The sequence below is a fragment of the Ochotona curzoniae genome, unplaced genomic scaffold (assembly GCF_017591425.1).
Source record: "Ochotona curzoniae isolate NIBS_2020 unplaced genomic scaffold, NIBS_Ocur_1.0 contig_43, whole genome shotgun sequence".
NCBI lineage: Eukaryota > Metazoa > Chordata > Mammalia > Lagomorpha > Ochotonidae > Ochotona > Ochotona curzoniae.
The window spans coordinates 36,910,839-36,933,186 of NW_024466218.1; the positions used below are offsets into that span (position 1 = coordinate 36,910,839).

Below are 22,348 nucleotides of genomic sequence, written 5' to 3' on the forward strand. Positions count from 1 at the left end.
AATACGTGATTTACAAGTTAGAGAATTGTCACCATCTTAGAATAATATACAGTTTTATTATTTTTTTTAAAGATTTATTTATTTATTGGAAAGTCAGATATACAGAGGAGGAGAGACAGACAGGAAGATCCTCCGTCCGATGATTCACCCCCCAAGTGAGTGCAACGGTCGATCCGAAGCCGGGATCCAGGTACCTCCTCCAGATCTCCCACACGGGTGCAGGGTCCCAAAGCCTTAGGCCATCCTTGACTGCCTTCCCAGGCCACAAGCAGGGAGCCGGATGGGAAGTGGAGCTGCCAGGATCAGAACTGGAGCCCATATGGGATCCCGGGGCGTTCAAGGCGAGGACATCAGCCACTAGACCACACTGCTAGGCCCAATACACAGTTTTAAAGGAAGCAGTCTGGGGACTTTGGGACAGGACTTCTGGGATTATGTATTGCAGCTAAGCAAATGAACGGCAGTCAGTCTCGTGCACTTGGTGGTTGCTTGTAGTCTTGGTGGTTCTCAAGGGAGTCTCCTTCGCTGGCTCTGCAGGTAGCTTTATCTGCTGCTTCATCTGAATTGGTGGGTACAATTCCTGGGATCTTTCGTAATTTCCTTGGATTAGAAACATTCTCCAGGAAACCCTGCTGCCCTGAGTCACACAAGCTACCTGGCCTGGATGCCCAGAGCGGCACCTGGTCCTGTTACATAAGCAGGGACCAAGACGGAAAGAAGTAAATACAGACACACAGACAGTCGATTTCAAAAGCCAGATACATATATTTTTAAAAGATCATGTTTACATAAGTAAATTACATTGTGAAGAAACATCAAAATAAAGTTGGTAGATAAAAAGGCACGTAGCAAAGTTCGAGATTAGAGAGAACAGAACAGTTCTTATTTGCTTCGAAGGAAGAAGGAAAGGGTGACACATATTACAATTATTTCTCGGGTTCAGGGTTCTTGTCAGTTGAGCGATTAACATGAGCTTTTCTCCCTCGTCACAGCAGTCTCTGCTCTCGCCGACTTCCACCAGGGCTCAGTCATCGGCCATGTAGAGGCGGTACATCAGTGCCACGGCTAGGGCGGAGATGGCCGGGATCACCCAGTTGGTCCACCAGCTGCAAAGACAGACGGCACGCTCACAGGGTGTGCGACAGGCAGCACAGCATACGGCCACTGGCCTCTGCTCGCTTCTTGCCTCAGAAACCAATCTGGCTAAAGAGACATTGTAGATTTGCTGGAAGGGGGTGGGTGTGCCCAGCTCATCCTAGAACACAGTCATCAAGCCACCCAGCTGTCATCACCCCTGAGCCATGGCCCAGGGAGCACCACTGCAATCTACTGCTGTGGACCAGACAGAGAGAGCTCGCTCACTCTGGCCAGACTGAGCAACTCGACTCGAGGACATGAACTCCAGGCCCCGCGTCCCAGTGCATCACAGATGGGGGTATTCCTTCCATACCTAACCTTCAATCAGGAACTTCAAGTTGAGACCTCAGGAAGGCTACCAGAGATGGGAAGATCACTCCCCTGAGCTGTAAAAGGGAGTGGGGGGCTTGAACCAAGGCTGCTGACACCCCAGCTCCAACATGGAGAAGCTGCTTGGAATATTCATCACACCAACTTGTGCCCAACAGACTCCAAAGGCTTCGAGAAGCAGCATGCCCAGGACCACTTGGCCTCGAGCCTACAGGGCTGAGATCTCCAAAGTGCTTGCACTGCACCATTCAATGCTGACATGCTGGGCTTCAGTCCACTACGAAATGCTGATTGTGGATCAAGTCAAGCTGGGACGAGCTTCACGTTAGGTTTAAATATTTCAATCACATTTAAATCTTTTAACTTAGCTTTAAATTTCTTAAACAACAGGAATACACGTGTAAGCTCTAGCATTAAAATAAACTGCATGTGTAAGTTTGCACCACGAACTCTCTACTCTTAGTTTTCTTCTTTTCTATAAAGACTTTAAGTGCAAAATAATTGTAACTTTCACTTCAGTGAGGCTTTGGCGGGGCTTTTCAGTTTCCCTTCAGAGAGAATCAAGAGTTTCAAAAGGGAGTAAGGTGAAATTACACCTGCAGGTAAAAAATGTTCTAGAACACCAACAGCCTGGATAAGCTAAATTTGACAAGATGAAATACAAGCGTGCAGGTCCGTGCTTTGGTCCAAGAAAACAGCTCTTGAGCAAGTCAACACAGCATAGCCACCAATATTAACACATGCTTGGACTACAAGAATGCAGTCTTGTCTCGAGAACGAGTGAGGCATGCTCCACTTGAGTTACTGGGTTCAACTCTGAGGCCAACTCCAAAAAGCCTTGGTCGGGAAACATGACCAGTACGGGTAAAGCAACTGGCCATGGGGCAAGTGAGGAAGGACAGGAGGTTCGCCTGGAGATGAACAGTGGGACTAACCCTCTGAGTGGTGCCAGGCTCGCTCTGTTCTGGGCGTTCCAGGGGGTTCCAGGGGGTGTAGACAGCTGGCAGCCGACGGGGTGTGCTACCCAGAGCTCTCACATGGCTCACCAGCGAGGGCATTCACACACATAACTGAGAGGCTGATCCCTAGGAGAGGGCTCGGTGGGTGTGCTTACAGCAGCTCAGGTGCCCAGAGGTGGCCCATAAGCCTTCCAACCCTACACCACTTTCCAAGGAAACTCCAACCTACCTGGAATTAGAATCAACGGTGGTGATAAGAGTTTCCTGGAACACAAGCAAAGGAAACGCAGTAAGTCACAGGGAACGCGCATGTCCACTCCGTTGACTGAAAACCTTTTTTTTTCTTTTTAAAGTAAAGGCACTACATTTGAGTCAGTGCATTCCCTTGAAAGGGGATATCACATCATAAACTTTTCACTAAATGCCTAATTTCACCATTCTTCAGTCACACATTTTTAAGAATCAGCTATTTTAAAATCATTTAAGAAAAGAACTCAACAACCTGAAAATGTGAAAAGTGAATCTGCTGCACGAACGCCCTGCACGGCAGGCGAGTCAGCACTCCAGCGAGACGGAAGGCTGAGCCTCAGGGTCGCCCAGCACCCCAGCTCTGCACGAGGAGCAGGCGCAATCTTCAAGAGCATCAACGTGGTGCTCCACGCGTCAGTTGTACTAAAACCGGACGGCAAAGTGCTTGTTTCTATTGAACTAGGAGAATACGCAAGGATTCTCACATCTGCACATCACAGACCTGCCCGAGCCTCTCCTGCTTCTGACCACATGGCACCAGGGAGACCCAGCCTGGGTTCTCCTGGAGGCTGGCTCTGAGCGCCACAGAAGGAAGCCTTGGATGACCTTCTAGCACGTTCTGAGAGCTCCACACAGATAACTGAAAACACCTCTGGGACACACGTGCTTCCCCAGGGCTGGAAAACCCTGGCCTATCCAAACACATTTTTCTGGCTTTGGGAGAGGCGTTAGGAAGCATTTCACAACAGCCCATGTGTTAGTGCCACACAGCACAGCAGCAGGGAGCAAGGCAGCCTCTGCCCGCAGCACAGGGCAGCATCAGAAGTCTGTGGAGCACAGCAAAGAAGGGCCTGGGATGGGGAGGAGGCCCCGAAGGCACCAGCAAGCCAAGCAGCGGGAGCCACCAACCTTGAACGCCGCCTTTAAGATTCCTGACACAGTGGGGGAAAAACAAGTCATTACAAAGAAAGCAACAGGTGCATCAGCTATTCTGGCAAACTTTAAATCAATCATGGGTCTGCGCAAATACTACTTCCGCAGGGTTATTTTTCAAATATTGAAGGATTAGTTTTCAGATAACACATAATATATAAAGAATATGAAAAATAATAAAACTATACATGAACATTATTTAACTTAGAGGGTAGACATCCTCCGTTGTAAAACCCAAGGTCTCACTGAAGCAAAAACAGCATTATTGTCACACCACAAGGTCAAGCACGAAAGAGGAAACTGAGGCAAACATAGCACATGCATTTTCCTGGACAGGTGACAACTGGAGGGATTCAGCCAGCTGCACCTGCATCAAGGTTAAGGTCAAAAAGCCTGTCATCACACCAGCAACAATGAGGACCCTCTGAAGAACGAACTTAAGAACTGTCCCACCACTTCCTGCTCGCTTATCACCTTCTCAGCTCCATCACCTGGGACAAACTGTCACTTAGGTAAGTTGTCTTTAGTGGATGCCTGCCTTCAGCTCAGGGACATCCACAGTGAACAGGGATGGGGAGACATGGTGAGTGTCACAGCAGGCTCTGCTCCTACTCACTCAAGACTTTGAGAGTTTCAACCGCTAGTGAAAAAGGGGGAGGGAACAGTTCAGGGCTGGGCCTGGATGACTTCTGAAAGCCATAAATCAGTATAAACTATGATCAATTCCATTTACAAATAAAGGAAGCTTTTACAAAAACCATGAGTGTCCTGCCTCGCAGGATACCTAAGTCAGCACAATCCTCCCTCAACGGCCAAAGGAGGGAACATCCCTGTGACATAGCTCGAGCCCACCACTGTCAAGCCTGGGATGGGACAGCCCTACACTCACTCCCCAGCCTGTCCCCCTTCACCTTCCCCAGGGACACAGTGTGCACCAAAGACAGCCATAACCAAGAGAGGGCATCGCCCCTGCTACTATCTTCTCTAGGTAAATGTGATGGATACAGGCACGTGTGTAATTAAACACCTGTGATTCCTATGCGTACAGATACATTACTTAGCAGATTAGCATCACGCTTTTCTCTGGACAAGTTCAGGGGGATCTTTGGTGCACCCTGGAGGTTGTTGATACCCAGCTAGTACAGAAATATAAAAAAAAAAACACCATCTTTAAGGAATAAAGAAGCAAACCAAAGCGTTCTGTAAGCAGAAAGCCACTCATCCTATCCTGATCTTGCCAGGAAAGCTGCTTGCTTTGATGGTAAGAGCGCAGTTTCTAAAATCCATCAGGCAAATTTGTTCTGTCTCTCAAAAAAAACTCATATCAAAAACTTACAGAGAGTAACAAAGAGTAACAGGGTTGTGCCTCCCACCCAGCTGCCTGCTACTGCTTCCAAGAAAGCACTAGACCATGGTCCAAGTGTTCGGGAGACCTGGATGCAGTTCCCCAACTGGCCTTGGCTGGTCCAGCCCCAAATGCTGAGGCCTGAGGCTATTTGGGATGAACCTGTGTGTGTGAGTGTGTGTGTGTGTGTCCGCCTTGTGAAACAATTGACAGATCTTGCTGACACGGTCAAGTACAAGCTAAACCAGCCACTCAAGCCCTGGAGGCCATTGCTCAGCTTCCTGGAGGGCTCCTGTACCAGCCCTGGAGCAAAGCCTGTTTTTAAAGAGAAAAAGGAAAACAAATGAAACTGCTCTGTACCTAAGCTCCGGCTGCAGCAGATGGCTTTGGTGGCGTGTGTACATCAGCACCTTGTGAAAGGAGTTCAGGAGCTCCGGACACACATTCAGGGGAGCCTGAGCTGTTGTGGTCTCCAGCTAAACCAAGAGCACACACCAGCAGGACAAAAGCACTGCTTTGTTCCCGCCATTTGTTTTAAGTCGAACTTCCTTTGTAGTCCTGAATATCAGTCCAGGACTCACTCTTCACTCTGCCAACTGACACTCATTTTTCTTCTCAAATTCTGATTCTGGATTTATCCTCAAAACTAAGTGAGACGGTCAGCTTGGTGGCCAGGGCTTGTGAGCCAGACTATGAAACTAATGTGCTAAACATCCAACTACGGCACAGAAACACAGGGAGCAGACAACACTGCAGTGTTCTCACATGGAACAACCGACAGCTACACTTTCAACTTCCCTGAAAATCAGACCAGTGTTCAATGTTTCAGACGAGAGCATCACAGCGCACACAGGAAGTAGCTTTTCAAAAGGTGCTTCTTGTTATTTATGATATAAAAAGTAGTTTAAATAATGAGGATCGTACAGAAGTAACACAAAACACACCAACTTCCCATGCAAATGAAGTAGACACCACACCCATCCACCCTACCCAGAAAGCCCTCAGCTGGTCCCGACAGGAGCTCCGAGCCCCCCAGGTTTTAAATACAATGAAGAAGCCTGCTCCAGCAGGGACCCCTGAGTGAGTCACACTTACCGTGGGCTTGCTCAACTTTGATCTGTCATCCTGCAATGAAAGCAAAACAAAACCACTAAGCACATTACAGAACTGAGACATCTACAAAGATGTCATTTCCAAAGTGCTTGCTTTCAGTAACTTTCAAAAAAAATAGGCATTCAGTGATTACCACTTGGGGAACAGAATGGGGCCGTGAAAAGTCAAGACTGAGACACACGTCCCAGGACACACCGGCCTTGGGGCTCCCAGCCTCTGGCTCTCTGGCCCATGAGAAATGCACCCCGCCAAGCGGAGAGCAACTGTGGGTGAGCTGACACAGACACAGCATTCTAGAATCAACCGGAGTTGTTTTCACTTCATTCATTTTTGAATTTTGTTATGTGTAACTGGTATATATATAAGTCTACAGATATTCTACAGATAGGTAGAAATACAAAAAGCTCCTCTCCAATCCCCTCGATCCTTCCCCCAACACATACCGGATGCAGCTCCCCAATGATGAATGACTTGGACAGTTCTCTGGCGTCTGTAGAGTGCCCGACATCCTCGAAGTTCTCCGTGGCATCACCTCCGGCCTGTTCACGCAGAACTTCCTCCCCACCAGGATGCTGTTTCAACGAGAGGTGAGATGAAGGTGAGCTGCCTCTCCAGGCACATGAACTCGGGAAAAGGCCAGTCTACTTAAGACAGGCTGCTCTGGACAACGCTGACAAGGCACACAGGAACTTGTCCAACAGCACTGCTCCCCTGCATACTATGTCCTTTGTGCCAGTGCCAAAGGTGGGGCCAGGCTGCTCCATCCGGTTTCCATGTGAGTGCTCAGGTCATTGCTGCTTTCCCAGGCGCAGCAGCAGGTGTTAGAGTCCGGGCCAGAGTTCCCCACCCGGACATTAGGGTGCGAGCTAGTCAACCCCCAGAAAACGACAAAGAGTCTTGCTGGTAATGCAAAAAGCAAACAGAGTTTATTGTGCCAGCATGCTGGGATCAGATCGTACTTGGGGCACACAGGCCAGCCAAGTGGCTCGGACCCCGACTTAACATAAGGCTGGAGATTATATACCCCGTCTTGGCTGTAACATATATCAAAGTCAACTCAAAAGTAATAAATTTGGGTGCAAGCAGTCTGTTCCATTCTCACACTCATTATTTACGTTCCCACATGCTGGGGTCTGTGCAGTAGGTATGGATGACACGAAGGTGTGAAGAGAACAGCTCCCCTGCTTGGCAGGGCCTGGGGGAGCTTACAGCTGTTTGGCAGGGCCCGGCGGATTTCTCTGACCACCTTGACGCAGTCTCACCCCCTGTTTGCATGGACACTCAACCACCCCACTAAGAATTCTGCAATCTATTAGGCATAGTTTGCCCCTGTGAGATGGCTTTTACAACCAACATGAGCTTAAAAGTTAATGTTACTGATAGTGTCTTGGTGAGTGGGCCTTTAACTGGGCATAGGAGTACAATTAAGCCCATGCTGTTTCCAGACACCTTATTGTGTGCCTAACCATTGCTCTGAGATCTGGCCCAAATATTTAGCATGCTTTCTGGGAAATGGCCTGATAAGAGTTTCACAAACTAATGGAAGTGATGGGAGTATGGGTTGAAATTGCTATGACAAAAAATATAGCTATCCTGTTACTGGGACCCTAAAGGTTATCCTGTTATAATTACTGTGACCCCAAAAGGCCATCCTGCTATGGCAAAAGTATAGTTACTGTGATCCTAAAGGCCATCCTGCTATGGCAAAATATAGCTACTGTGACCTTAAAGGTTAGCCTGTCCTTGCAACTCTCAACTCTTTAGAACATAGTAAATGTAGTTGCTTTGGCTGCCTTCATAATTTTTAACTAGAGGAAATAGGGTGACTTTACTAACATCATGTATACTTTTGATTATTGTTTGATCATTTATGAGGTTGTAGAGCCTACAATTGTAGAGGGATTTAATGTTTGAAACTTTTGCCTTAGATTTTTATATTTCTTCTCTTTTGATGTATTTCTCATTAAGTGATGGATAAGTTATAGAATAAGAATTGTAGTAGGAATGTATTACTGAATAAGATGTGTCGTCTACTGAGAAAATGTTGGCTGCAACATCAGAATGGATAATGTCCTGTCTTAAGGTGAAACTATCTGTAGAGTTATCTTTGGAGACATTCACTTGCCCATTGTAGAGCAGAAACCTAAATGGAGTAAACATGGCTCATTGCTAATTGCAGTTCCTTCCGTCGTTGTAACTCTTGCTAATTAGTTAGCAAACTGTGTGGGCCTGCAGACCTAATGACCTTTGGTGCCAATACCCTAATCCCCATAAACCAAGGTCTCAGCCCTTTTCCCATGCATAATTCAAGGTAGGGGTCTGGTTGTCACAGACAGCGCCAAGGATGGGACCCAGACTTGAGGGAAGTAAGTAGGGGCTGGCAAGCCGAGATAAGCAAAGAATGTGGGATCCTCCCTCACTCGCCTCTCAAGCGGTTGTAAATTGTGCCCCCCTTGAAGCTATGTCAAAATGCCCTAAAAAAAAAACTGTGTACTGCTTCTGTATAAATAAAGCGGACAGCTTTCTCGCGTGGTCCACAATGATGTTGGAATTGTAGTGGTCCGTCTCTTCTTTCTACGCCTACTTCACGCACCCTTCTCGAGCTCCGAACTCAGCTGGAGCTGGACTCCGGCACCCACACTTATTGTTTATGCTCCCACACTTATTATTTACGGCTCATCCCATCCTGGCACCCTTATCTTTATGGCTCCTCCAGTCCCTGGGGCCGGGGAACTGTGCCCCTGCTTTCCTGCACCAGGGTTCGATGGTAGATAAGTTCACAAAGACAAAGGGAGACAGATTTACCACTAAAGTGGAGCTTTCCCACAGTGCAGGTGCCTTCTGACCTAGCAAAGTAGTGGCTTCTCACCCAAAAGGGCCTAATATCACCTAATACTAATATTCTTAACATTTTAACATACTAACATTATACCAATACTCTAACACAGGGAGCTGGATCAGAAGTAGAAGCAGCCCCCATCTGGGATGCCAGCATTACAGGCACCGGTTTAACCAATGGACCATCATGCCAGCCTTCAATGTGACTTCTTCCACAGCCAAGCAGTGCCTGCTGTGTCACCGCTCCCTGGTTTCTGTACCTGTTTTCTGCAAGCAGCACCTGGGGTCTCTCAGTCCTGTGAACAAGCATGTGTGTGCCAGGGGCAGCGCTCTGGCCCCTGCAAAGCCACACAGCACTTCTGGACGCATCTTTAACTGGACAATGAAAAAGGGTGGCTGTGAGGCCCTGCCTCAGATGCGACACCAAACACCCAGCACCCCAAGTTATGTCAACTCTGAGATGATCGCTCCTCACAGGTGCATGGTGCAACTCAAGAGCTCTCCACTTGGGACTCCTGCATAGGGAACGTGGGAACAGGCAATTCCCCACATCCAGCCACTGTTCTGCAGCCTACCACCACAGGGACACTTCAGAAGTTACACTCAGAGTCGGCCCCCTCTACAGTCACAACTGGACAAGGTCCTAAAGTCCAGTGATTGTGAAAGTGTTAAAGTGGAGAAAATGGACACAGCACAAACACAAGTGTAACACAGGTGTGAAAATGAACCCTTCACCTTGAACCAAGAACAGAAACGAGAGGCAGTGTGAACCTGCCCTAAGCCCCCGCCAGGCAACTTCCTCAGGAGGAAAAGAGCCAAGCCAAGGAGGAGTATCTTAGATTCCTTTGACCTCCCTGACCGGCAATGAAAAAAATTCAAAGCAGATGAACCACTGTAGGGAAAAAATGTACAGAATCAGTTAATAATGCTAGTATTTTTACCCCTAAAGATTCTAACAATTACAGTAAGAAAATCCAAGCCTTAAAACAGAGCATCTGGAAGAGAGTAACCCAGGTCCCGAAGACAGTAAAAGGCACAGCACTGGCTCTTTGTAATCCTGATGCTACAGAAGGGAAGGATCAACTTTACCTTAGTGAATCAATTCAGTCTAAATCACAATGATCTGAAGTCAGGTAATTCACCTTGCAGGCCTTCTCAGAGACAATACAAATTACAGTGGTAACAGACAGAGATCACACTGTGAGGCTATGGAAATGCTCTCAACTGCCGATGCCAGCCACTGCGCCTCCTCGGCTATTCCCAGGCTGTGCCGCATGGCTGGGTCTGGAGCCAACCTTCCTGGCAGGGCTCAGATGTGCAAGGGGCAGAGCAAAGAGCAAGGCTTTGAAAGGGGAAAAGGAACATACAAGCAACAGCAAGGCAGTGGAATCATCTGACGAGTGTGTGTGCATGTGCGTGTGTGTGGTGGACAGTGGTGGCAAGAGGTTAAATTCTTAAGTCTAGCCCCAGGGAAGCTCCAGATCCCACTCCAGCACAGTCCACACACCCTCTGGTCCTCCGGTGCAGTGATGGTGCAGAGCTTAGAGAAAGGAAGTTGCAGTGAAGGGACATGAGGGGGCAGCAAGGAAGGCCAGGACTGGTAGTTATAACTTTATGGACAAGGGTGCCATCCAGGGGCAGAGCATAGGGGGTGTCTAGCAGCGAGGGCCTCTAACCCACAGTGCCCATGTACTCTGAAGCCCATAATTCCTGCCCTAGGCTGTTCCAGAACCTCTACTCTCTTCCCTACCCCTCCCTTTCTAAGATTTCTTTATTTTTATTGGAAAGGCAGGTTTACAGAGGAGAGGCAGCAAGCGGCTGCAACAGCCGAAGCTAGGCCAATCCCAAGTCAGCAGCCCGGAACCCCTTCCAGGACTCCCACATGGGTCCCAAGGCTTTGGGCCATCCTGCACTGCCTTCCCAGGCCACAAGCAGGGAGCTGGATGGGAACTGGAACAGCTGGGACGCAGATCGGCACCCACAGGAATACTGGTGTTTGAAAGTGGAGGATTAGCAAGTTGAGCCATTCTTGCCAACCCTGAGAATTCCTACTTTCTAAGCAACAATCCAAATACACTGAGCCTCCAACAGCCATTGAGAATCGGAAACAGCTTTCACTTTCTGACTGTTGTTTAAGAGTTACAGGAAAATAAACAGGAAAGTGAGTTTGAGAAGACCAGTGGTCGGCAGAATCTGTGTAAGTAGGAGAACCTGCTGCATGGTCATCCAACACTGAGGGCACCGTCAGGAAGGCACAGAGCCACTGAGCCACCCACCAGCGCACTGGCGGCCGGCCTGGCGGACACTGAGCACGGCACTAGTGGGGCTCCCAACAGTGGGACTCTGGCCCGGGAAATGCCTCCTTGTCTGCCCCTCCACAACCTGAGGGTAATACCAGGAGCTCCCTGGCCTTAGGTCATGGCCCTGCCAGTGTCTGCTAACCTCTGGCTCCTCCCATTTCGAGAGCAGTCTATTCCACAACTTGGTTCTTTGCCAGATGTGAGAGGGGAGAGGGGATAGTTACCATCCAGGCTCTGTGGACCCCTGGCACAACCACACAGCATCGGGCAGGCTCTCCAAGGCGATCCCATGTGCCTTCTGCGTGGGACGCCCTCAGCCAGGGCATCCGTCACTCCCTTGCTCTCCAAGGTCAAGTCTTCGGACCCCTTCCTGATGTCAGGGGCCTGCCCCACAGGCCCACGCCAGGTCGCCAGCTCTCCTCTCCACCACAGCACTCACTCCTGCTGGGCCTTGTGCTTCCGTAAGTCACAGGGACACAGACTTCGGGTGTGTGGCTCACTCAACACCTGCAGGCACTTGCGGGGCAAACAGGCAAGACAGCACACAGATCACCACACACAGCTCTGGGACTATCACACCCAACCGGCCTGGTGGTAAGAATCTTCTCTCGCCCCAACCACTGCAGTCCATCTCACACTCCTTTCCTGGAATCATAAAGGTTCTTATCATTCAAATTGTAGTATTTCACGCTTAACTGCTGCCTAACTGATTTCATCAAAATTATCCATTATCTGTTGGGTCTAAGATTCATGTGCGACATGGGAAAGAAGGTGAAAAATCAACAGGATTTTTTGTCTGATCAGGCATGCAAAGGACCAGGAGTTGTGGCATAGTAAGTAAAGCTGCTGCCTGTGATGCCAGAATCCCATCTGGGCATCAGTTCAAATCCCAGCTGTTCCACTTCTGATCCAGTTCCCTGACAGTGGATTTGGGAAAGCAACTGAAGATGGCACCAGTGATTGAGCCTCTTCACCACATGGGAGACCCAGAAGCGGCTCCTGGCTCCTGGTCTTGGTCATTGCAGCTATTTGGAGAATGAACCAAGGATGCAAAGTGTGTGTGTGTGTGTTCCTCTCTAACTCCACCTTTCCAATAAATAAATCTCTGAGAAAAAAAAAAGTTTTGAGAGAAGTTCTGGAGAGTTAAATAAGTAACAAAGTCCCCAAGCTCTCATTGCCAGCCTCACTGGTGGAGTCTGGCACGAGGTAGTCTCTACGGTACCACTAAGGCACGACTCCGGCTCACTCTGCCCAATGAGCATGGGCACTGCCCAGCTCTGCAGCTCGTCACAGCCTCGTCTAGTGGTTCTCGCCTCTTCTCTTCTGCAACTTTCTTAATTTTCTTTATGCTTTATAAAGCATATTTTCATATGCTTTATGAAGGTACAGTTGGCCTCCGAGGGGCGGCCTGCCTTCCTGACACCAGCTTGGGTCCCTGCCCCAATGACAGAAGAGCCTCAGCTTCCTGACAGACTCCACCTTGGCTGTGGAGAGCTGAACTCAAGGTGACAGTCTAAAAGGGCCTCCAGACAGCCGCCATCCTAAAGGCACACACGGCGCCCCAAGCCTGGACCTCACAGCCACCAACAGGGCATGGGGGAGGTCAGGCCAGCATCCAGGACCCTTTGACGCTGTAGACTATGTGAGTCATGAATCTTCTTATATTTATGAACAACATAGTTACTATCTTCCTGGAACTTACCAACTATAAGAAAGACTCAACATGCACATGCCACACACACACACACACAGCCCAGGCTCCTTCCAGCCATGAAGCTGTCTTGGAGGAAGTGCCAGGAGGGACCTAGAATCACTCCGCAATTTGCACCAGGTCAAGACCAGTCCTTCCCTGCAGGGTTTGCAAAACCAAGACAAAATTAAACTACCACAACTGAGGGAGAAAACAAAACAAAACCCTTAGCACCTAGGAGCAGGAGTCCAGCAGCTATGGAGTTTGCACAAGATCCTTCATTCCAAATACTTTGCTCCACCAAAAAAGGAGGGGCAACAGTTTGTCCAAAAACAATGACTAGGCAAAAAAAAAAAGGGGGGGGGTGCATTAAAGAGACAACCTGCAATAGCTAAGCCTAAAAGGAAAACAATTCTAGCATCTGGAGGACGAGCTTAAACAAGATTTGGACTCAAATAACAGGACAAGCTGGTAAGATGTGTGGATGGTTTTACACTCAGGGCCCATGGCCACGTGACACCTGCCCCTCGGGTCTCAAGTTGTGCTAAGGAGCCACACCTGCCTGGGCGGCCTTTCCTTCACACCCTCTCCTCGCCTCAACTCAATCCCAGGATAAAATTACAACCGGCTCTCACACACCTGCCAAGCACCTGCTCAGGTATCCTTCCAGCAAGGGGGGGCAAATCAGGGCCCTGCCTTCAAGGAGCGCGACTCCAGCAGGGCCAAGGCATAGCCGAGGTCCCACATGCAGCAGTCATGGAGGGCTGGACACCCACTGGAGCAGGACAGCAGAGAGGCCAAGGAGGGGTCACAAGGAACAAGGTCTGAGGTTGGGCAGGGAGCTTGTGGGAACAGGCCGAGTCAAGGCAGGGCACCAAAACAGAACCGCACCTGCAAGCAGCTCTGAATAACACGGAGGGTGCACACTGGCATGCCACCAAGGGCAGATGCAGCCATGGCTCCTGCGAAAACTTTCTGGAGTTTCTACTTGAGTCCTTGTGTCTGCAACACAGACTCCCTTCCAATCCACAATCTTCCAGCTTTCACACTCTCCACCACAGCAGTTGGGGAGAAAACCTGCAGGGAGACCAGGACTGTGTCCCTGACCATGTCCCTGGCCAACAGATGTGGCCATCGGCCCCACATAATACAGGGGAGCAAGCAGGGGCACCAGAGGACAGGCACCCAGGCAGCCAAGTTCCCCCACCAACTGCCTAGTTCTGCTAGGACAGACCCAGATCCATCTTAGCTCCACATGTCTGTCCAGCCTCACATTTGGGAACTAAACCGGTGGGTACAAGGTGGATCTTCTAAAAAGACAGTCTAACATATTATATTTAGATCTGTGATCCACAACGTAGGAAGCTTAGGCCAAGGTTTTTGTTTCTTGGCAATTGATGTCCAATTGTTAACTTTCTTCCATCTAATTGCACTCAAAACTGCTGTTATGATTAGCAGGAGGCGGCAGGTGTTTGGCTCAGCAAGGTAAGTTACCCATGAGGGACCCTCCCCACACTGCAGTGCTGCTCTGAGCCCCAGCTCCACTGCTTCTGTGCGTCCTGAGAGGCAGCAGGTGCTGGCTCAAGTCCTTGGGTCCCTGCCACCCAAGAGAGACCAGATGAAACTCCAGGCTCTTGGTTTTATCCTGGTCCAGCCCTGGCTGTTGGGCACACTGGGGGAATGGACCAGCCAATGCTAAATATGTGCATATGTGTCTCTTTAAATCAGCTGGAAAGAGGGTGAACACTTGGCCTAGTGGTAAGACAGAGCCTGAGACAGCAGCATCCCACACGACAGTGACAGATTCGAATCCTGGTTTCACTGCAGCTTCCTGCTAGCCATCGGCTGCAATGGGGACAGATATGGGTGGAAAGGAGGGAATTCTGCTGTTGAGACATTGTCAGGAGTGAGCTGTGCACGGCTATCTGGAATGAGATGCAAAGTGGTCTGGGGACACGGAGTGCAGCAAAGAGAGACCTTCTGGACTGAATATAATGCAGGAGGCACCCCACGTTGACAGCCGTGACACGGAAGAGAAGACCCAGGGAGAACAGGAAGCTCGGGCCCTGGCATCTCCAACTCTGGTCAGAAACGAGCCAGAAAGCCTGCCCAGCAAGACGGAAGGAAAGCAGGGACAGGACGGGATGCCAAGGAGAAACACAGTCGCCCTCAACTCTCTACGGAGAGTAGAGACCCAAGGACCGTCAAGTGGCAGCCCCAGTACCATAGCAAGGGCGTGTGCACACATCAGTGGGGTTCAGAGAGCAGGGAGTTGATCCTGGGACAGCAGGGCTTCACCACACAGTGCCAGGATGTGACAGGCTGTGCTGGACACTGGCCAAGAGCGGCCCCATGGGGTGAAGGCCAGGAGAGGGGACAGTGAGGGCCCAGCAGCTGGGGGCTTTCGGAAGGCAGAGCCTGGAAACACACTTCCCTCACCCTTCACACATCTGCTTCCTTCCAGTCACTTCACACAGCAAGAGAAGCGGGCCTGTGCACGTCCCTCCATCGAACTCTCCTTCCAGCCCGCCGGGCAGCCCCAGCTGCGTGCCCGCCACATATCCCAGTGCTCGCTGACTGAAGCCAGGGAACACCTCAGCTGCTGACTTAGTCGCAGACTGCAGAGGCTGAGGGCATCAATCCCCTGGCTGAGGCCGAGACGAGCACGCAAGGTGCTGGGATGGGAAGAGCACTGCAAGCGGGGAACTGGTACAAAGGTTGCAAGGGCAGAACAAGTGTGGTTTGTTTGAGACAGAGTGAGGGCGCGGCAGGAGAGGGGATGGTGTTACTGGCTGGGGAGTGGGGGTGGATAACTAGGAGCTTTTCAAATCACAACACAGAGAGGATTTTCTTGTACACGCAATGGAAGGCCAGCAGATAACTAAGTTGAGAATGACATTCCATTTTGTTTTGTTTTGTTTTCCTTTTAGAAGTGGACGGTCTTCTGTGCTAGTTACAGCATGTGGCCAGCTGAAAGGGACAAGAGTGACACACCAAAGACACTGGGCAGCAGCCACCAGCACTCCACAGGAGAGTGAGTGGGTGGCAAGTGTAAGGCGAGCTGAATCCACTCAGATTTTCCCGGGGAATAATCCCTCCTGTGGGAGCTAGTCATTCAGACGGCCTCTGCAGACCATCCCGCAGCCTCCTCACAGGGTTTGGCAGGCTTCTTGCACAACAGGGAGCGGGCTCAGGCCTCTTACCATTGAAAAACCACCCATGGGGAGAAGGCACCTGAGCGGTCCTCTGCCCCAGAGGGGATGGCAGCAAAAAGCAGCTGCTCTGTGCCCAGGGTCTGGGTTGCGCTGAAAGCAGAGTGGCAGACAGGGAAGCATACAGGCTCCAAGCTCCTTCCAGCAGCGACTTGAGTACCATGGGGAACCCGTACCCAGGCACACACTTGCTCACTTCTCAGGAGGAGGCCACTGCCACTACAACCCAAGGGAGGGCCCTTGACAAGCTTAAAATGCAAAGCAGGTTTCATGCCCAAGCAGCATTTGGCAAACTATCTGGACCAGGCAGAAAGCTGCTGAAGTTTAGTAGGCATGCGCAGCTAGCACTCTCCACTCACTGGATTTAGCATGCTCTGGAAGATGGAGGGATGCAGGCTGCACACAGTTCACGCCCTGGCCTGTGCTGGACACAATCGAGATTAGCAGCTCTGGCTACCACAAACAACAGACACTGAGACAAACAAGGCTTTCAGCCTCAGAACTCAAGTTTCTCCACCTCCAAGCACATGCCAGGAACCACAGACCTGGAACAAGCCTGGAGGCTGTTAGGCCCAATGCCACGGGACTGTGTCCGGCCATCAGAGCTGCTCAGGGACAGAAGAAGGGAGCTTTGCCAACACCAGAGATGCCCACTCTGCCTGACAGATCCCAGTGAGCAGCAAGGGCCCAGTCTGTCCCAACTTTGAACTGGTTCTCCTGGTCCTCATATTAGAGTTTAGGAAAAGGGACGAGCAGAGAGGTAAGGAAAGCAATGAAGGGGGGTATTTCCGCAAAAGCTAACAAGGAAGAAAGCAGAGCCATGAAGATGCCCCCAGGTGCTGAGCCTCATGAGCCCTCCCCCCCCCAACCCACATGACTCTGAGCCTCCAACAAGGGCCCAGACAGAGGCTGCAACCACGTCTAATGTCTTCATAGCACCGACAGGATATTAGTGCCACCACACCTAGGAAACTCACATCCTAAAAATAGGAAGGAAGGAAGGAAGGAAGGAAGGAAGGAAGGAAGGAAGGGAGGGAGGAAGGAAGGTAGGTTAGGAAGGAAGGAAGGAAGGAAGGAAGGAAGGAAGGAAGGAAGGAAGGAAGGAAGGAAGGAAGGAAGGAAGGAAGGAAGGAAGGACCCACCTCCATACATTTCCTCTTCTGACAAAAGGGAGGATCTGGAGAAATCAGAAGTGACACGGGGAGAGCTCCAGGGCACTGAGCCCTCCAGTGGAGTGCGGTCACAGGCAGCCACTCCAGGGTGCTTTGGCAATGCACAGTGAAGTGCAGCAGGCATATGTATGTGCTCACCTGGAACCCTTGTTACCAAGGAAACCAAACAGCAGAGAGAGAGGAGGGGATGTAGTTAGGATCACGTCCAGGACGATGCCAGGGCCTCGCTCTCCTCAACAGCTCAGCAGGGAAGGAAGCCAAATGAAGTACAAGTAGGGACCTGGGGCACACACACACCCGCAAGCAAGGTGCCCAGGAACATCTGCCAACCGTTCCTGCTGTCCACCGCCGGGCAGCTGAGCTCTGGGCAGCCCCAACTTTGTCCTGGGCAATAGGCTCCCCAAGCGACAGCACTTCCTGGTTGTCTTCCAGGGTCTTGAAAGGCTGGCAGCACAACAGGCATCTGTCTAAGGCAGAAATTAGCTTACCCAGGCCGGCCTCTATAACCTTTCCTTTCTTCTTCACAATTTTTCACTCATCCTAAGGGCCACAAAAAGCAAAGCTTAACAATCGTGGGTGTTCTTTTCACTATATTACAACCAAATAGCCTCACTGAGTTATCAAAAAAAAAAAAGGTAGAAATACATAAATATCTAGAAAGGTCACCTCCTGCTGGTGGCCCTGTGAGACACAGCTCTGTGTCCTCCCCCCCCCCCCCCCCCCCGCAAGATTCCTTAGCCACCATCACTGCTGGTCCCTTCACATTTCCCACTATGGACTTCACACGTTCTAAACTGCCACAGCACTCTAGGAAGTAAAAATAAATGCTCCCATCCCACAGCCACTAGAGACACATCTGGCATTCACAGGCGGTCAGGAGGAGCATCAGAATCCCATCGAGCCTCTGTGGGGCAGGCGCTCAGCACAGCCGCCCACAGCAGAGCAGATGGCTGGGCCCCAGCACCCAGGGTCACCGTGTCCCTGACTCCGGCTTCCTCCTCAGGCAGAGACTGGCTTCCTGCTGCCTGCTTGACTGTCCTAGATGAGCTCCTAGCTCACAACTTTGGCCCAGTCGGCTCCAGCTGTTGTAGGCATCTGGGGAGTGAACTAGCCGATGTGAGCTCTTTCTGATTCTCACAGTGTTGTCTTTAAAAAATAAACAGAAAAGAACAATTCCTTGCAAAAAGCAGACACTTAGCAGTATCTGAGTCCTAACTTGGCAGCCTTCTCAAGGTAAAAACACATTCCTCCGTTTTCAGACTTAAGGTCAGTGAATCTCAAACACCCACAATTTCTACCCAGGTCCCGGGAAGACTGTTGCCAGCGCCTGGCTTGGAACAGCTCAGCAGCCACGAGCACGGTCCACACGACAGGCCCCATGTGGAGACCACGACCGAAAACTTTGAAAGCCAGCAGTTCTCATGAAGCAGGACAGCTGCCAGAAAGTGTTCCACAGGAACAAGTGTCCATTTTAAAACCATAAAGGGAGAGAAATGCATGCTTTATAGACCTTGCAGGGCCAGTGCTGGGACACAGCAGACAGCTGCCACCCGCAGCATCCACATCCCCAAGATGCGGGTCCAAGCCTCGCCACTGCCCTTCCCATCCAGCTTCTTGAGTAAAGCATCTGGGTGTGGGAGACCTGGATGGAATGTTGAGCTCCTGGCCTCAGCCTGGCCCAGCCCTGGCTGGCCCCCTCTCTGTAACTCTGCCTTTCAAGTAAATAAAAATAAACCAGAAATGACAAGAGTCAATTCCACACACAAAAACTCAAAAACAACAACTCACAGCTGAAAAAAAAAATCTACGGTTCAAAATAGAGGGCACAGTGGGTTAGAGTATTGTTTGCGACATCAGCATCCCATAATCCCAGAGTGCCGGTTCGACTCCTGGCTGCCCCACAAGCGCTTGGGCCCCCGCCACCCACACGGGAGACCCAGAGGGAGTTCCAGACAGTGAAACAGTGGGTAGAAGCTCATCCCGCCCCATGTCTATAACACATAGCCTGTTGTTAAAAAATGCAGGCAATCCCTAACCAAGAAAAGAGAGAAGACAGAACAAGTCAACCAACCATCCCAGCTATATGTTGGCAGTGAAATACGGGGCAAACAGAGACTCTATGATGGACTACGTCAATCCGTGGAATCCTCAAGGACGTCATAGTGCTTGGAGTGGCAAGATTGGCAGCGATTCATAACTGTTGAAATATCAAAACCACTTGAGCAAGAACCTCAGAGCATGCCCTACATCCGGGACCTGGGGAGGGTGGGAAATTGGGTGGGCCTTCTCCCTTAGTACCCCCCTTTTAAACATGAAGGAAACAATTTGGAAAAAATAATAGTCTTACCCACTTTCCTGTAGCCCTTGACCCTTTTTACCCTGATTAACTATGTAAAGATTGTCAAAATATATATATATTTTTAAAGATTTATTTTTATTATTTTTTCATTGGAAAGGCGGATATACAGAGAGGAGAGACAGAGAGGAAGATCTTCCATCCGATGATTCACTCCCCAAGTGAGCGCAACGGGCCGATACTATGCCGATCCGAAGCCAGGAGCCTCTTCCGGGTCTCCCACACGGGTGCAGGTTCCCAAAGCTTTGGTCTGTCCTCGACTGCTTTCCCAGGCCACAGGCAGGGAGCTGGAAGGGAAGCGGGGCTGCCGGGATTAGAACCGGCGCCCATATGGGATCCCGGGCGTGCAAGGCGAGGACCTTTAACCACTTGCGCCACCGCGCCGGGCCCATATATATATATTTTTAAATGCAGGCAATAAGGCTCATGATCCCACCTCAAGGCAAGCATTAGGCAGGAACCCAGCACTTCTCGCTCCATATCCAGGCACTAACAACAAGCCCTGCTTCCATTCTTGGGTTTCACCCCTCCTCCAGAACAAGAAAACAACTTCCTTTCAGGAGGGCAGAGCCCACATTGCACAACAGCTAAACTCCAACCCGGTCCTGCTCTCCCATTGCACCACCGCCCTGACCTACACCTTTACCTAGAAAAGCGCACTAACCCTGAGCTGCACAACGCTTCATCCAGCCAGCCCGGAGAGAGGATCAAAGTCCTGCCCCCTGGTGCCAGATAAGCACTGTTCACCCCAGGCGGGAAACCACGCCAAGCACTACATTCAGTCCACAACATCTGCAAGTTTTTCAGAGCTGCCAAGAGCAAAAGCTTCCATGTGGAAAGAACACAGGGAAGACAGAACATTCTCAACTCACACGCAAGGGTTTGTGCAGCGTCTGAGATTTTTAAACGAGGAGCAAGGAACAAGGAGGAAAGCGAAGGGAAGAGACACAGAAGGGGCTCCCTCTGGACTCTGGCCACACGTGAAGCCAGCGGGCAGGTGTTGGGGGACAAAAGAGCTGCCGGACCACTGATGCTCCCCAGGCAGGGGCGACCTGAGAGCCATGGCCCACATCAGGGGGCCTGACCTGGCTTCCCACAGGGCACACCTGGCAGGCAGCAGGGATGGGTTCCTGACACCCAGGCGGTGGGCTGGCCCCTGGAGAGCGAACCAGCCAGGGGGAGCACGCCTGACCCCAGGGCCTCTAAACAATGCGCTTTTAATGTTTATGATTCATATTCGCCCAGTGTGACACACTTGGTGTGGACAGTTAAGAATAATCATAATAACTCAATGCAAGAGAAAAAAATCCTACGCAAAGGAAATTTTCCCTTTCAGTTGCGCAAAGCTCCGAGGCGCCCAAGTCCCACCCGCAGGGAGACTTTCACTGCTGGGCCCTGCCCCTGCCCGGACTTTGTCCAGCCGCACGCCAGGGTGCGGAGAGGCAGGTCCCGCTCGTCCCCAAGCCACGCCGGGCCGCGGCCCCGAAGGAGACCCCACGCCCTCCCGCTCGAGCACCCGTCCCAGCAGGGCGCCTCCGACGCGGTCTCGCGCCCCACTCGGGAGCGGGGCAGCGTTTAGGGGACACGTGTGCGCTCACCGCCGGGGCGTGCGGCAGGACGGAGAGCGCAGCCGGGGGCGCGCAGCCAGGGGCGCAGCGCTGGAACCCCCCAAGCCGGGCCCGGCTCCCCGCGCCTCCTGCACTCACCTCCTCCAGGAACTTGGTCAGGTCGTACACCTTGTGGTGAATGATGAGCCAGGTGCTTTTGCTGTGGTTGTGCTTCTTAATCTCTTCCAGGGTGTAGTACTTCACGCCTTGATTGGACTGCTCGGCCATCTCTGCACGCGGCCAGACAGGCCCTCGCTCTCAGCCGACACGGGCTCACGCACAGCCGGCGACTCACGCAGCTCCGCCCGGGACATCCCCGGTGCACCCGGCCCGCGCCTAGGACGGGGCGGGGCGCGGCGGCGGGGCGGGGCGCGCACGGCCTCCGCGCATTGGTCAGCGTGCCTATCGCTCAAGCGGTTCCGCCCTCGGCCGACTGCCCCGCCCGGCAAGCTGCTGTTGATTGGCTGCGGGAGCTGCCCTCCGCCATCCCACAGTGCGTGCAGAGGGTGGGCGGGGCTTTGCTGAGTCTGCGCAGAAGGCGGCGGCGGAGGAGGAGGCGCACAAAGGGGCGCGGGCTGGGTACAGAGTTCACGTCGAGAAGGGCGGCGGGTGCAGCCTGTTATCGCGGGGCGTTTCCCAGTCAAACCGAATCAGCTGTAGGCTCCGACGTTAGTTTGTCACGAGGTGGTCATCCTCCCCGCCCGCAAAGGGGACGTCGCGAGAGAGTTAGGCAGGAAAAAGCCTGCGGCCTGAGGGCGTCTCCTGAAGCCAGTGTGTGGTCCCTAGTCAACTGAAGGACCCCCCACGTGAAGACACACACACACACCCCAAGCGGTCAGTTCGTCCACTCGGGGTGGCGCGCACACACACACACACACACACACACACACACCCCAGGCGGTCAGTTCGTCCACTCAGAGTGGCTCACACACACACAGTCAGTTCGTCCACTCAGGGTGGCTAACTGCTGACCCGCCGCATGGAGGACTCATTCAGAGCTGTCTCCCGGGAGAGGCGGCCTGGCTGGCCCTGGGGTAAGGTGCCACGCTCCAAGAAGTCCACATCTTTGTTCTTAGGGCCCTGTTCATAAAGCAAGGACGCTTGATC

General features: G+C 51.5%; 1 protein-coding gene across 4 annotated transcripts; it reads right to left on the minus strand.

Annotated features, from left to right (window-relative positions):
• Positions 1 to 749: 749 nt before the first annotated feature.
• Positions 750 to 21,572, minus strand: LOC121159731 (cytochrome b5). Of its 4 annotated transcripts, none has more exons than XM_040985121.1 (6): positions 21,341 to 21,572; positions 6,510 to 6,638; positions 6,045 to 6,078; positions 3,585 to 3,607; positions 2,656 to 2,690; positions 750 to 1,106 (listed from the first exon to the last, which is right to left on the minus strand). In XM_040985121.1, exons 1-6 carry the CDS (start codon positions 21,467 to 21,469, stop codon positions 1,025 to 1,027), a joined length of 432 nt encoding a protein of 143 aa, XP_040841055.1. In that variant the 5' UTR covers positions 21,470 to 21,572; the 3' UTR covers positions 750 to 1,024. The 4 variants fall into 4 exon arrangements, with proteins under 4 accessions (XP_040841055.1, XP_040841057.1, XP_040841058.1 ...); XM_040985125.1 differs by having other exon boundaries at positions 1,078 to 1,106; positions 6,049 to 6,078; positions 21,341 to 21,571; XM_040985123.1 differs by lacking the exon at positions 3,585 to 3,607 and having other exon boundaries at positions 6,049 to 6,078; positions 21,341 to 21,571.
• Positions 21,573 to 22,348: the final 776 nt, after the last annotated feature.

Coding starts and splice junctions, on each gene's coding strand:
- LOC121159731 (XM_040985121.1), bottom strand. CDS start 21,469: ATGGCCGAGCAGTCCAATCAAGGCGTGAAGTACTACACCCTGGAAGAG. Junction 6,079..6,509: donor TCATTGGGGAGCTGCATCCG/GTATGTGTTGGG, acceptor CTTTCATTGCAG/GATGACAGATCAAAGTTGAG. Junction 1,107..2,655: donor ACCGTTGATTCTAATTCCAG/GTAGGTTGGAGT, acceptor CTGTCTTTGCAG/CTGGTGGACCAACTGGGTGA.